Raw genomic sequence first — 16,891 nt, 5'->3', positions numbered from 1 at the left:
TTCACCGGACATCGTACCAGATGAAGGAAGATCCATGCACAGAACAAATCGTTTGCAACAAAGACAGAGATGGCGAATCAAACAAATTAATAATTTAATAGTTATTTTGAACCTATTAATATGTTTCAGGGTCTTTCTTAACTGAAAAACATATTTTTTCAACAATACAGCGAAATAGCCATATTCTGTTTCAAATCACCAGAACGAATCGATACATATTGGTGGAACGATATATTGTCAAAGCCCTAGTATTAATAATAAACAACAATAGAAACTCATAACATTATACTAACGTGAGTTACCAATATGGGCCTTTAATCCATGTCATGAGTTATAATTATATTATATGTATCATGTATTAATAATAAACAATAGAAAACTCATGACATGAATAACATTATACTAACATCAGAAACCAAAATAAAGTAGAAGTGGGGCTTTAATCAATGTATTAATAATAAACAACAATAGAAAACTCATGAATAACATTATACTTGGCTACTTAGTTACATATTAACACAAACGACATCAGCTATTGCTAGCTGCCAGATTTAGCATCAAGAATTTAGGCCAAATAGGTAGTTAAGAGTCATACCTTGGAGCCTTGCCAACTATAACTTCATTTAGACAGAATTGTATACACACTTACATATATACATGTACATACATATTGGTCCACATGATGGTGGGTTTTGCAGAATCATACATGTACATGTACATGTACTTGTTAAAAAATTTTGTTGCAAGAGCACCATGAAACTCTTTCAAAAAATTTGCCTGGGAAACATAAAACCCTTTTCTTAAGAGCTGAAATGGGCTTATGAAGATGTGCTATGAGTATGAGAGAACTTTTCAATGCTGAGTGCCATTTCCAGATTTCTTGTACTACCATTATTCATTGAATTCTGTCTGCCAAGGGTTCTAAACATGTACATGAACACCAATGCCTACACAGGACCTGGGTTTTTCATCCCATCCAAATAACTGACACTTATCAATGCCAGACGCTCTATTATTATGGTACTTTTTATAGCCCATCTTTCACATAAGTGCCCGATGTGCTTAACAATAAAAAATAAATAAATAAAATTAAAAATTGTACATGGATTTAAAAGTTAAAAGTAAAGTTTTATAGTCAATTTGATAGGGCACAGGTAACCAGTGGAATTTTTACTAGTATTTCAGTAATATGACAGTAGTGGGTGTGTCATAAGTCTAGTAGGAGAGTTTTGTAGAGACTGAAGTTAGTTAAGAAGTTTCTTTGGAACACCAGTAAGTAAAGAGTTGAAGCCAAGGTGTCGAGTCTAGCAGTGACAAGGGCTTGAACTGAGGTCTTGATTGTATCATCAAGTAGATAGTTTCTAACTTTACTGATTTTGCAAAGTGGAAACGTCCTGAAAGATTTTGAGGAATTTTCTCGGCAACCAGGAGCCTCCTGGTTAGTGATCTTGCTCTTTCCTTACTGGAAAAACTAAAAACTAATAGGCTTCTTCGTCTCATGACCTTTAACAGTGTGTATAAATTTAAAGTCAATTAGGTATTAATTTTAGCCTCTAGAGCATCCACAAGACATTTCAAAGTATTAAGGGCCATAACTCTGGCAGTAATTATTGGAAATCATTAAAAAATCAATAGGATTCTTCATATGACCATACAATATATTTTCAAAGTGATCAAGGGCCATACATGTATCTCTGGCAGTAATTACCGGATATTGTTGAAAAGCATTAGGCTTCTTCATTTCATGACCTTTTACACTGGGTATGAATTTTGAGTCAATAATAAATTAACTTTAGCCTCTAGAACATCCACAAAACATTTCAAAGCGATCAAGGACCATAAACCCTGGCAAAATCAATAGGCTTCTTGACCGTAAACACTGTGTATAAATTTAAAGTCAATTGGATAATAACTTATATAAGATATTTCAAAGTGATCAAGGGCTGTAACTGTGGCAGTAATAATCAGAATTTGTTGAAAATCAATAGGCTTCTTCGTCTCATGACCTTAAACACTGTGTATAAATTCAAAGTCAATCAAATATTAACTTAGTCTCTGAAGCATCCACAAGCAATTGTGGATGCTGGACATGGGCGACGGCAATGGGTACAAATATTAGATTTTGTCAAAAAAAAACCAATAGGCTTCTTCGTCTCATGACCTTTTACACTGAGTATAAATTTAGAGTCAATCAAATATTAACTTTAGTCTCTGAAGCATCCACAAGCAATTGTGGACGCCGGACATGGGCGACAGCAATGGGTACAAAAATTAGATATTGTCAAAAAAAAAATGCATGATCCGGATGTGTGTAACCCCCACCCCTCCACTGTTGATTGAAATGTCATGCATACTTTTAAAACATGAAAGCTTATTGAGAGATGAATCAAGTACAGTTCCGTTAAACTTTTACATCAACATAGAAAATGTCACAAACTATTTTTACCTTAACCTTTTAATACAGGTATTTTTACGTGAAAAAAGTTTACCGAATACCAAGAGAGTGATTGAAAACCCTTAATAATTGTCGCTAACAAAAATTAAGATGGAGGGTTGGTTGAGTGGTCTAACGTACATGTATGCACTTTATATCAAAAGGTCTCAATGAGTCAAGTGGGTTTTCTCTGGTTTCCTTCCACTGCCAAGTACCCCTTCAGCGTACATGCAAGCAAATTATTGAAATAAAATGAGCTGGTTTGTGTCAGTAGATGTTAAATCCCATTTCTCTCACTCTTTACTGAACACTCAAGACATACATGTACCTTTAAAACATAAACAAATAGGACAAATCTTAAAGTATCCTTTAAGTTAAAGCTTAACAATCACTCAACACAAACTTGGTCATTGTAGGACTACCATTGCAGTAGTACCATACCTGTATAGCATTTTAATTTCAATAATTCTCTTCTGCTTACGGGTCCTAGCAAAGCAGTGGGATCAAACTAGAAGACCCAAGAAAAACTCATAAGGATATATACTCTTCAAAAAAAGTAGGGGATATTCAGAAACAATACAAAACTGCAGAAATACACTGCTGTTTTTATTAGAGGTAACCAGTGTATGTTAATAACAGGCCAATTGCCTACACATGAACATAAACAGTTCATATGGGCGGCTTATCTGACGGACCCATTTCACTTGAAAAGAGATACATGTACACTGTCAAAATTGAAAATGGACGTTTTTGATTTTTGTCTTAATAATGAGTAATTGCTCCACCAATCCTCAGATATTCTGCAATTCGTCGTGGCATGCTCCTAATCAACCATCCAATCACGATTTGGGGCAATCTGACCCTCTCTTGCAGTGTCACGGACAATTCTTGCAGTGTTGTCGGTTGCCGTTGACGTCACACACTAAAGCAAAGATACGCTAAACAGTAAATCTTATGCAAGAACCGAAAGGAAAGCAAACATGGATAGGATAAACCAGCACGCGGCAGTTTTCATCAACCCTTCCTTGAAGTGTCAAATTTGACAATGAACCCCTCCCCCGTTTATGGCGCTTCTGTGTGTCGCATGTGCAGCTCAGTGGTTCTGTTGGGGCGATAAGTTCTTCATCTGTGTATATACTCTCAAAGCATGTCAAGTGTTCATGACTATTTATCATATCACAACCTGCATAGTTATTTGCATTTCACTATCCCCTACTTTTTTTGGAAAAGAATATTATAGTTAAAGCCGCTGATCATCTTTGGCCTTTCAGTTTCAAGACAATATCTAAATATAATTTTTCTTGGTTTAATCCACACTAAAATGGACTCAAATCAATTATTTAAAATTTAATTACGAAAAAAAAATATATAAAAATTTGAGTCGTAGACTCAGGCTTGGAATCAATTGGATTAAATACAGGCGCATCAAAAGTTTACCAATCACTTGTACATGTACATGTAGGTGGCACATATTTTTGTAAATACTGAATGTAATCTGACATTAAGCATTTTCAGATCTATATTCCTAAATCGACAGTCTTGCCTTCTACAGTATGTATCTACATCCTTAAGTACATGTACATACATGTTTTATCAATTACAGAGTTATAAGAAATAAGTGAAGGATCAAAGGTAATTGGTTCACCCGTTCAGTAGCTAATTTATGTAATGTCGATGATTAATAGGAGAATACATTGTATAAGATGAATCTACATCTACATCATAAAACTTGACAATACTGTAAAACATGAAATTATTGCGACATGAAATTATTGCGAGTTGGGGTGGTGAAATATAATTGCGACATGAAATTATTGCGAATTTCTATAGTGGGGAAAAAATTATTGCGACATGAAATAATTGCGGAATTTCTTCCCGCAATCTGTACACGTAAAGAAGGTAGGGTGATGCCTCTCCCTGGCATGTCGCAGGACATGGCATCTCTTAGAAAAAACTTTTCCACATTCTTCACAAGCTTCCATCTTATTTAGGAATTTGGTTGCTATGACGTGAAGTAGGTCATTGTGACGTAATGTTCAGGCGACATATACATACTTATCGCTCCTTAGCCTAAGCAGAAAATTCTTATCATCGAAAAAAAGTCAAGGTAATGATATAATGAATCTATGCTCGGAGTTTCATCACTCTCACTTAATTATAACCAAAGTTATCGTGCCCCAAACCATCAACCAATCAGATTGCTTATCTCTGCTTACCGTAAGCAGGCAATGTTTTTCATCGATCTCCATCAAGGCAATCTACCTCAATTATTGTGTTCTAAAGTCTCAGCCAATCAAATAGCTTATCGCTATTGATGTAATGAAACTAGACACCAAATTTCATCACTCTCACTTAATTAGAACTAAAGTTATCATGTCTCAAAGCATCAACCAATCAAATTGCTTATCTCTGCTTATCTTCGAACTCCATCAAGGCATTGACCTAGTCAACACCTACACCAAGTTTGAACATTCTAGTTCAATTAGAAGCAGAGTTATTGTGTCCCAAAAAGTGTGACGGACCTAGTAAAAATTCAAAAATCATTCAACACAGAATTTTCTAATTAGCAAAAAGCACAACTACTGTAATACTATAGGAGGATGTGTGTGCAAAGTTTCAAAAAGATATTTATGAGAAATGCTTGGAAACAAAATTGTACATAAAAATTAAGTCATTTGTTTCCATGGAAACACAAAAATGATTAAATCCGAGAAACTCAAAATTAGCAACTTTAATAGGTTGATTTTTGTACAAAGTTTCATGAAGATATCTTGAATGGTTTATGTGATATGCTCTGGAAACAAAACTGAACACCTAAACCTAAGTCAAATTTGTTTCCATGGTTAACACAAAAGTTATTAAATCCAAGAAATTCTAAATTAGCAAAAGGCACAACTAGGCTGATGTTTGTACAAAGTTGCATTAAGTTATCTTGAATGTTTTTTGAGATATGCTCCGGAAACAAAATTGTACACCAAAAACTAAGTCAAATTTGTTTCCATGGAAACACAAAAAATAAAAATCCCAGAAATTCCTATATATCCAAAGGCATAACTACTGTAATGGGTTGATGTGTGCACAAAGTTTCAAAAGGATATCATACACCAAAACCTATGTCAAATTTGTTTCCATGGAAACACAAAAAATATAAATCCTAGAAATTCCTACATAGCAAAAGACACAACTACTGTAATAGGTTGATGTTTGTACCAAGTTTCAGAAAGATATCTTGAACAGTTTATGAGATATGCTCCGGAAACGAAATTGGGAGGAACGGACACCATTTCAATATTCCTCCTAACTTCATTTCAGGCGGGATAATAAGCAAACAATAAGCTTTGTCCGATAATATCCCTTTGGTGCCTGTCTGTGTAGTTTTTATTCAACGTTTTTAATGATATTTATAATACATGTCCGGCACAAGATTTAAGAGATTTACCTTTGATAATTGTGTAGTTTATAAGAAGTTTACACTGTAACCGAGGTATCATTTAATCTTTGGTATTAAGCACTAATTTCTTTCACATTCGTTTAATATCAAATCTTTGATTAAAAATTTGTAAAAATCGTTTAAAATCACCAGTTTAAAGCTGACTGATTAATTTTGATAATGAGTGTCCAATTTACAAGTATTTAATTTCCTGACCACTGTTCAAAAGTTAATCATTATACATCATTAATCAATTGGGTTTATTTTTAACAGTGATTATCAAAATTAAATGGTCAGCTTTAAACTGGAAAGAAGTACAAATTAAACGATTTATGGTGATTTTAAACAGTTTTTACGAATTGGATATTAAACGAATGTGAAAGAAATTAGCGCTAGATACATAAGATTAAATGATACCTGGTTTACAGTGTTAAAATCCCTCAAATGAATATCATCAGCTACATGAAGTTTGAACATTCAACAATAATTAAAAGCAGACTTATTTTGTTCCAAAAAATGGAATTCGATAGAGAAAAATGGGGTTATTCAAATAAGTCACTTGCACGTTGGGTTCTTTTGATTCTTTAGTAGGAGGAACCGAAGGACCGAGAGAAAACAAATGTGGTTGGACAGGCCACCCCATTCCTGGCCACATTCATGATTACATGTACAAGCTGGAAATCAAAACCACGATATTTGCAATGACAGACCTTATGATCTAAAGCACACATGTGCAAGTCACCTAGATAAATCAGTAATTGTTCTTCCATAAGTATGTATTATAGTTTATTGTATACCCCTACACACAAGCAAATTATTGAAAAGGTAACGGTTTCATGTGTTAATCCCAAAATGACATGGTTTGTGTTGAATGGACAAAACTAATTTTTCTCTCTTTCTTTACAGGTTTTGTAGTTAGACACAAAACTTATGTGTTCACACAGCCGTGTTGATTGTACACGTAGATTTATCAAACAAAACATATAACCTTATTATAGGTTTTCTCCCACTGGTTCATGTAGCCTAAATACTCCTACATCCAAGTGAATTATTGACATGGAATAACTGTACAATATGTGTTAGTCCATACATTACTAGATTTGTGTCTAGTGGACGTTAAACCCCATTTCCTAAAACTGTAGATTACTGTTCATTACCAATGCACAAATGTGGCAGACAGGCTTAAACAGTAAACATGCATGCATTACCCTCATGGAGCTGTTCATATTTACTGATCAAGATTAATGTCAATATTGAAATTGAAACTTACAAAAAACATAAGGGCAAGTCCACCTACACTAACTATTATTTACGGGCACTTTGCCAGACTTAATGGCCTTGAAGAGAAACAATTATTTTTTTTAGAGGTACAGGTATTCTTGAAAGACTATGTATTAATTTTAATAGTGAACACCCAGTCTTGCTATTATAAGAACATACTCTGCCTCAAGCAGAACATCCACTCTCAACAATAGATATGGGAGCACACCATCATACTAGTACTGTAAATTATGAAAATGAGATAAGATAGAAATGGAGCGTTTCGTTAATACATTACTTTGGTTATTTTGAGATTAATCTACATGTATACATGTAATCTACGGCACGTAAGTGGCTTTTTTCTGATGTCACGTGTATACTGATAATGAGTAGAATTTTGGCTTACTGTGACTATACCACCTACATGTACATGTACTCTTTATCAAATTCCAACTGTCAAGGATTCTTTTCCTTGAATACATATATGTGACAGTGTACACAGGTGGGCCTCGGTTTTCGATCCAATCCAAACAACTAGACACCCTTCCAGGTCCGAATACAGACACAACCCTTGTGAAAATGTTATAAAAGCAATTGGCCTTCACAAATTCTTTTTTTTTTTTTGACCGATATTTTATCCAGATATTGAAAGGGATTGAGGAGCTAGTGAATCTTACAGATTTCCACGTTTCTAAAGTACATGTACAACCTTTGGAAAACATTAATTCTTAAATTTGTTGGCTACAAAAATAAACATGTACTAAGGAAGGCTGTTCGTTGAAGCCATTTCATTATCTTGACTTTTTGCTGTGAAATTGCAAAAAGGCCACAACGTTGTTTACAGTAAGTGACATTAAAGAGGGATAAAAAATGGGCACTTAAGATGATGTCAGTATCAGAGCTTAAAGCCTCAATACTACTCTTGTTGTAACTGAATAATATGTCCCAATCTTTATTCTGGTCAACAAATTGTACTATTTTACAATATTCCAATTAATTGATGACACAAATTTCATCTTAACACACCTAATTTAAAAAATTGGAAAAATTCAACTAAATGATTTGAAAAGCCTGACATACATGTAAAGCTTTTCAAATGTGACTTGGATTTAAAAATTTTTTGAACCCTCTGGACAAGTAAAATTAGATTTAATGGATAATTTACACAACAGGTAGGACACTAACGCACATACATGTAGTACTTAGAATATGGCTATTTTTTATTTCCTGGAGCTGTCAAGCCAGCAAGAGTGTTATTGTCCCTTTAAACTGTAGAAGTTCTAAATTAATATACAAACATGTATTCAACAATTACACATAGGGATTGAAAGCTGTTTTATGACGACGAATTATTCGGGCTTGCATAGACTTACATGTAAATTGTACTACGTTTTAACAACATAGTACATGTACATGTACAAATTATTCAATGTTAAATGTTCAAGTGAATACGCTTGAATTAAACACTAAATTCTGGGTTCAATTTAGTCTGAATATGTTGAATAGCATATCCTGAGAAATGAAGAGCATTGCTGATCAGATTTATGTTACGAAAATTTAACAAATGTAGAAAATTTGAAAAATGAGATTTACTGTCTCGCTAGTGTGTACGCAATGTCCATCAGTTTCTTTACACAATATCAATGACAGAAATTTGTAGCCAGAACATGGGCTTCTGAAATTAGACACTTGTCTGCTTTAAGTGCCGATCATGTACATGTAGTTCCGACTATGATGACTATGAATTGTATAAAAAGCTCTGCTATGTTCCGTGTACCATTTATTTTAGTTTCAGTTTCATTCATTAGTTTGCACGAAACAATGCTGGCAGATTCTAATCCATATGTCAGACACTTGTGGACGCCAGACTGAAGGAGGTGACGGTAATACATTGTATACAACCACATTTCAATGTGAGCGTATAAAAACTGGTCAAAAGTCACTGTGTAACAGTGCAACTACATGTACATGAACTTAGAATCAAAAATTCACAATCCTGGCTTAATAGACTCCAAATATTGTACTAATCTAAGAGCATGTAGATGTACATGTACCTCTTCCTTATGAATGAAAGGGATCAGTCTCCTTATTACGATACATGTAGTCACATGTGTGTACATGTATGTAACTTTCCTCACTTACTAATTCAAACCTCATTTTCTACACTTTGGCAAGAATCTTGACAAGTACTTATTATACATGTACAATATAACATGTACTTACACATTACAGACTTAACAAATTGATTTACAAACGGAAATAATATCAAATGAGGTTTAACAACCTACTTTTCTGCTTAAACCAAGCTAATGATGATGGACATACAACATGCAGTGTGTTATGAGAGAAAATTTGGCCTGGAAAGTGACGTTTCTGACTACTCTTTGTTTAATTCCAACTCACAAGATTTTTTTTTTTTTATAAGTGCATGCTAATATATAACTACAAGTATTTTTCTGCACCCCATATTCCCTAAATGGGTTAGATCTTAGAATCTCTCCACTCTCATTAGTTTAAATATGTACATGTATTGTGAATTTGTGACTAAGTATATGTACTAGGAAATGATATAACTTGCAAGGCCCAGAAGATCTGAATTTAAAGTACATGTAGCAATATTGTTGTCAATCCATAACTCAAATCAAGTCCAGTCTTTGCATACAATGAAGACATATACATGTACAATGGGTACTGGACAATTCGTTCCCACCATATGTCCCCTAGGACTATACTGGATAATTCATCCCCAGGGACAATTTACCCCCTAGGTCTATTCGTACCTGGGTTGTTAAAAACAAATATGAAGGCCAAATAGAGGAAGAAATTTGTAGTTCCCCTCCTCCTTTGGTGGAGGAAGGGGGGGGGGGCATGCTTTCTATTGAACCCCTATCCTTTCAATTTTCAATCATAGATCAATTAAATCCATAGTGAGAAACCATTCATATATTATATATGATCCTTTTTAAAGAACTGTAAGGTGTTTGGCAAAAACTATCCACTAGTGGTTTGAACCCCTATCCTTTCAATTTTCAATCATAGATCAATTAAATCCATAGTGAGAAACCATTCAAATATATGATCCTTTTTAAAGAACTGTAAGGTGTTTGGCAAAAACTATCCACTGGTGGTTTGAGTGACAAAAGTGTGATGCAGATGCTATTTTTATGAATTATCACTTTATTAACCATTAAGTTAAGGTCCAGATTTAATACTAAATGTAAAACGATGTAACATTAAAATAACAACTGAGATTTAGGATAAAAAAATATAAAGATTAATTCAGATTTTGATAATTTACGAAAAACTGCCACGCCTTCAAATAAAAGTTTGAAAACCCCACTTCTTAAATTACATGTAGTTTGCTATCAAAATAGTGTCTGTTTACATTTAACAATCAAGGCGTAAAAACTAAAAAAGGGCATATCTTTAAAAAGTGTTTTATAGAATAATGGAAAGTAGCAAAGTCTCTAACTCAATATCATCCAAAATCTTCGACATTGAAAACACGATTTATTTGTCAAATTAAATCAACATTCATGTTGTGATCTTACCGGAAAAAGATGGGATTCTGATATCCAATATTTAAGACAAAATAAACATTTTACCATTGGTACACGAATCGTGTACCATAATGCGCTTCAGCCCCAGTTGTATCAAGAGACTCGAGGGACGAGGCTAGACACATTGCAGCAAATCAAACGGCGTATGTAGACTGGAATAACCAGACGCTAGAAATTTGCACTCGCTTGAGACTGCTGGCTTATTTCGCCGAACATAACTGATTTGAAATTGGAGTAAAAACGGAAACCATTTAAAGTAAATCAGTTTATATACATTCATATTACAGTATTATATGCGTTGCGACCCACTTTTGTCAATTTCTAGGTCCCAAATGTTAGCGATTTAGCTCCTTTAAATCTGCCTATTGCAGGTCTTTTGTCTGCCTTCAAATGTTCTATAATTTACATGTATTCACATGACAATCCCATAATCAATCCTTTGGGCCATCATGGCCAATAATGTTAAATGGATTATCACACCAAAATTTAATAATTATTGTAAGATAGGTTGCAAAGCAACATAACATAGGTCCACAGCAGTCGAAAAGTGTTGTTGGGTGAATTTACGAGACACTGATATCAATTTCATATAGATTGAATAATAACTCTTGTCGATAGACAACACGGTTCAACAAAGTGAAACAAGGGCCATAATTCTAGAAGTTATGAACAGAAATTGCTCAAATCCAATAGGCATCTTCGTTTTACTAATTTAGATAATGCATGTAAATTTAATTCTTTGCGACTTGACTCAATAACATATCTTATGATCTAAAGACAAGCCTGGAAATAAGGCACCTGTCACAGACATTGTCAAGAACAAATTCACACCCCGTTATTCACAATCCCTCTGTTGTCTGTCATTTTGTATGGCACTGATTTATCTTTTCATTCTGTTATTTGTTGATTGTGTAATATCGGTACATGTCCAGAACAAATTTCAAAATGTCAGGTGCTAGTACAATTGAGCCTGTCATTTAGTCAGGTACTAAAATTTTTATTTCCAGGCCAGTTCAAAGTGGATGCGTTAGACCATCTACCACCCCCTCGACCCGCCACCACCCTGACCGATGTAGTGTACATGTACATGTATGTAGGCTTATTTCCCATTAAACAAGCTTATATATATAATCTGAGACTAAAACCACAGAAGAAGAGTTTAAACATCTATCAAGTTAGTACCAGTCTACACAGAGCGAAATTGTTGAATATGCTGTTCTTATAAACATTAGGCCAAAAATCAACAGAAATTAAACTGTATCAATACTATAACCACCTCTGTGAGAAATGATGACATCATACATGTATTTATCTTACACTATTTAGTAAATTCTTTATTAGTATTAAACAACATGTACTAGTACTATAAAAGATCAAGGTCAAAACATTAGACCAAACTACATGTAATTTAATTCTAATAATTAGCCATTTGTTGAGAAAACAATATTCTGTTTACCATTTTAAAAGGTAAGAAGTTTTTGACAAGAATCTAGGCAAGTACATTTGTTATTAAATCCTTTTTTCTCTTCACATATCTGTAAACTGTAAACAATTGACATACATGTGTTCAATATTTAAAATAAAGAAGATTTGAATTTTTAAAAATATCTATCAGTCAGATACATTGATACCCCTTTCATTTAGGACATCTGTTATTTTATGTGAACCCCAGGAAATATTTGACATTGATAAAATTAACCTGAAAGTTTCATTTGGAGCAATCACAGAATTTGTCCACTAAACTCTGAGTCGGGAACTATAATATGACCTAGTGTATGACATTTTGAACATTACATCAGACATGTATTAAATATATCATAAAAACACTGATAAAAGACGAATCTGTGTCAGACATACAGGTACATGTAAGTACCACAAGACAGCAGAGGGATTGTGACTAACAATGTCTATGACAGGTGCCTTATTTGCAGGCTTGATGTCTCCAACTCAACCCATCTATCTTTTAAAATTTTATTACAGTTTAAAATAAATACATGAGAAATGGCATCAGGTGTACTAAGGCATGCCCTGCCTCATGCAAGATATACATTACTAATAAGCTACCATAGTAGATATTTCATTTCATAAGTTGTACAATATGGTTAAATGTTTGTGTTCATTTTGATAATGCGATTAACCAAATTTTAGAATTAAATCTTTTGTATGCCATGTGTAGACTATTATCTCATTTGATTTTACCAACTAAATCAAGTGGAAATCCATATTTTTACAAATCATGAAAATTGTTTTACCAAACTGATACATCTTTTCTGGGAAATACATGTGTACTGACATAAAAAATGTGAGGACATACATTTACATGTAGCAATATGTTGATTACCTATTAATAATATTGGTAAATGGCAGGCTAATAAATTGTCTAGTAATACAATCAAGATGAAAATCTGAATATTAATATGGCTGTATTTTATTAGGATAAATCCGAGATAATGGAAAGGTGTTCAAATAAATTACAAGGTATTTCATTTACAAAGCTTAACATCACATCCTGGATAACAAAATCCACCTGTAACTCATTATTTCATAATGTAGTCAGCTTGGGAAGTGCTGTCCCGAAACTGACCTACAGACCACATCGACGTAACCGCAGTGTGCAATATTGTTAAGCGTTATGCTATAACGCCCGGGGCTTTACACTCATTACACAAAGTTACGTTATCCAAACATTGTGAACTATGTTGCCAATTACGTCACGTGATTAATGTTTACAAACAAAGAAAGAAACGGCGGGCGAAAAACTATAAGTTTACGGAAGCCGTCAACATTATCCGATTGACTATACAAGTTCATAATAGGGGATTAACGTGATATGGTGTTGAGTTATGGTTAGAACCCGCCAGCGTCAACCCGCTTGAAGTTAATCAAAAGTAAGGCGTTCATTACTATTCATTTTCTGTGGGCGTTTTTTTTTCAACCCTAACTCGGCGATATTTGAAATCCAATAAGCTGTCACATTATCAGCATTTAGTTCATTAGTAGCTAATCGTATTTCTACTATTACATCATCCCCCGTCTCAAGAATATAATCGTTATTAATATTGACTATTGCGTAGATTAAATAATCATCTACATCTGCTATTATTTGATTTGACCCGAAATACCCCCATGTAGAATGTGCGTGACCTCATTCAGTAACCCATTTACCGTTATAACCGCCGTGCGCCAGATAAAAGGAATAAGACCCCTGTCAGAAAAAAGGAATACCTACCTTCCACCCTGCGGAGCTCGTACTATCTCCCTTATCCTTAAAATATGGCACATTTTGAACCATCCAATCGTAAACTTGTGACAATGTCAGTCGCTTTTCGGGTGTACTTTGGATTGCCTTAGTGATAAGATCGGCATAAGATAAATTTCCCCAAGCATTTCTTCTAGACCCACTTTTTTTGGTATTTAAACCAAGAGGATCTTTCGTTTCTTTCACTGATAAATCCCCAGATTCCTCTGAAACAGGGCTGTTTTGTGCGTCTAATATTTCACGATTTGGCCTGAGAGGCCATGTGTTAGAACGTGCCCTAATTTGTGGCTCAAAATTTGGATCTATGTTATCGGCTACGTCCATCTTGAGATTTGCAAACGGTTCACGCACGTATAAGAAAAAATGAAGACTGGTCTCGATAAGACAGTATGAACACGTTAACTAGATATATGTTTCACAAGTATATAATCCACTTTAATCATTTTATGAACTGTCAACAGACACTGACAATCCGTATAGAGAAAACATCAATACTCCAATAGTGAATCGAGCAAGCTAACCACACGGCCATTGCTTGCAAGGCTGCACTAACATTATGGGGAGCACCTGATGACGTATTTGTTGTCACGGGTGATTTGCATATACATGTGCCCGTTCTCGTGCGCAAATGCGCGAAATACCAGTGCGCAACATACGGTAAACTTCCGTAATAACAAAACCACGTGATTTTGTAGACTTGAACATCAGTCTACTAGAGCATCATATTATATTTGTGCAAGGCTGGTATGTTCCTACCTACTCCATACACTACAATTCGCAAAATTGACGCATTTAACAGCTGATTCCTAGCGAATTTTCGCGAGGCCATTGTAATCACTCAGAGGGATGAAATGGGGCTGAATTCATAAGCCTGGAATATTAACTTTTTATTTGATGCAGATAAAATTATAAAACTATATTAAAAATTATTTTTTAAAAACAATGATTAGGAAGCATTTGAAGTAGATTTGAAGCAAACATACACGACATTTACTGTAAAAGTGTAAAATAGTAAAAAAAATAAAAAAAAGGGCAATTATAAATTCAGAAATTGTCCGATTTATTCTATTTGTACTGATAGAAGATATTTTATCTGAATTCATATAATTGTAGAAAAATATGTAAGCATATATTAATATACAAAACTCAATTCAGAAATTTCCTAATTTGGCACTCTGTAGGCCTATAATGTATAATATACAAAGTTAGGGTTAGAATTCAGAAATTTCTAAATTGTGAGATCTGTATATATTATTTTATTTAATATTTTTTCTAAATTACAAATAATAAAATATTGAAAATTTTCATTATATCAGTACTGATAATTAAATATAAAAATATACGATCCCACAAGCCCGCAAGCGTGAAATCAGTATAAAGTATTTAGTTAGCTTGAACCAGTTTCAAGTAGTGATGTGCGGTTGTACACAATCCAGTTTATGATTTTTAACAGATTAACATCTAACAATAAAATGGATATTTATAGTTGTGTATTTATGGGTGGTTTTAACCAGTTTTATGTAGTCTAAATCGTGATGTTATAAATTGTGTTCAATAAAACAAAACTAGACTGACCCCACGGCCACAATGCCAGTTTGTTCTGACATATGAAATTGTTCTAAAATACAAAACTGCTTCTGCTGAGAAATAAACAATTCTAATCCTCACCACTAACCTTTGTGTTGTCTCTGGTTGCTTAAAACTGATTTCCTAATAAAACATTCACAATACCCGGTATATTAAAAATACCAACAAATGCTAAAGATATCATCCATTCGATTGTTTCTCAGCATTGAACATAAAAATGCTTGACTAATTTTTAAATACATTCAGTCATTTACCAAAACCAGTTTAAAATTTACGATTTCTGATATAACAGAATAGGTCAGACACAATCTAAATTTTTATTTTTTTTTTTTGTTTTTTTTTTTTATAACATAGGATAAATAGTGCAATTCGATACAATTTATAAAGATTTCCCAGTTTATTTTTAATTCGCTGATTTTATTAGGTTGTGATAGATTTGGCTTGTAAATGTTCCAGCAGAAAAATAACATTTTTTCAATGCAGTAGCGCAAAATGCCCCCCCCCCCCTAAGTGCCCTCCATATCACCCACATCTATGCTACTGGTTGTAGATGTTCAATGTTTTAATTGCTTTGGTATTTTAATTTTCATAAAGTATTATCTATGGTTAGCAGATGAGTCAGTTAATTATATTAATGTAGTTTCGTCACATTATTGATTTATTTCAGAACTCTACTGGCTAATTAGAGCAAATACGTGGAACAAACACCTGCCATTTCATTTCTGAACACCTGATACCAACTCTTACTTGAACAGCTCACACAGTTAAGATTTCTCTTGTATCATAATAGTATTCTAAAATTGAAATATGAACTTCTGGCCTAACTAAAAGGCAACGTCAGTGGTGCAGGACGGAGGGTCTGGCAATGAAAAGCAATGCACCCATCTAACATACTGGCTTACGAATAAACTGAAAGATATTACAGTGACATTATGAAAGGCATAGTGACATTTCTTTTTTAAAAATGATTGTTAAATGGGAGTGGTAAACACAATAGACAATAAAAAAATCATTTTATGTAACAAGATAAACAATCTATTTTTAATTTAAAGGGATTGCCATAATGTAGTGTCGTGCATAGGGCATGCAATGTGTCCTTACTCTTTGCAAGGGTGTCCCAATGTTGTCATGGTAGGTTCATGTAGCCATACTAAAATTATTAAATAAGAACCATTTGTAGAAAGAAAAGCGACCTCCACTGTCTTGTGATGCCATGAGTTGACAATTGGATACTTTAAACCTCTCTCTATCTAAATATATCTATCAACAAAGATGCACTACAAAGTTCAAATAGATAACTAACAACAAACTATAAACCCGACATCCTTTGGCTATAAACCTTGTGGTCAAAGGGGAGGTAA

The 16,891-nt window shown here is 33.8% G+C and overlaps 2 protein-coding genes across 2 annotated transcripts in view; one reads left to right on the top strand and one right to left on the bottom strand.

The window, feature by feature from the left end:
• Nucleotides 1-14,508, bottom strand: part of LOC126812475 (forkhead box protein O) — a 27,789-nt gene extending 13,281 nt beyond the window's left edge. The window contains exon 1 of the mRNA XM_050538882.2: nt 13,914-14,508. Within this exon, the coding sequence (XP_050394839.1) occupies nt 13,914-14,267 (354 nt within the window). The 5' untranslated portion in view covers nt 14,268-14,508. The remainder of the gene's footprint in view (nt 1-13,913) is intronic.
• LOC126812477 (testis-expressed protein 11) overlaps nt 13,410-16,891 on the top strand; it is a 26,732-nt gene continuing 23,250 nt past the window's right edge. Inside the window, exon 1 of the mRNA XM_050538885.1 lies at nt 13,410-13,572. The gene's annotated coding sequence lies outside the window, so the exon portion shown is untranslated. The remainder of the gene's footprint in view (nt 13,573-16,891) is intronic.

Source organism: Patella vulgata, chromosome 2, assembly GCF_932274485.2.
Source record: "Patella vulgata chromosome 2, xgPatVulg1.2, whole genome shotgun sequence".
NCBI lineage: Eukaryota > Metazoa > Mollusca > Gastropoda > Patellidae > Patella > Patella vulgata.
This window is presented reverse-complemented; position numbering and strand designations above follow the sequence as displayed.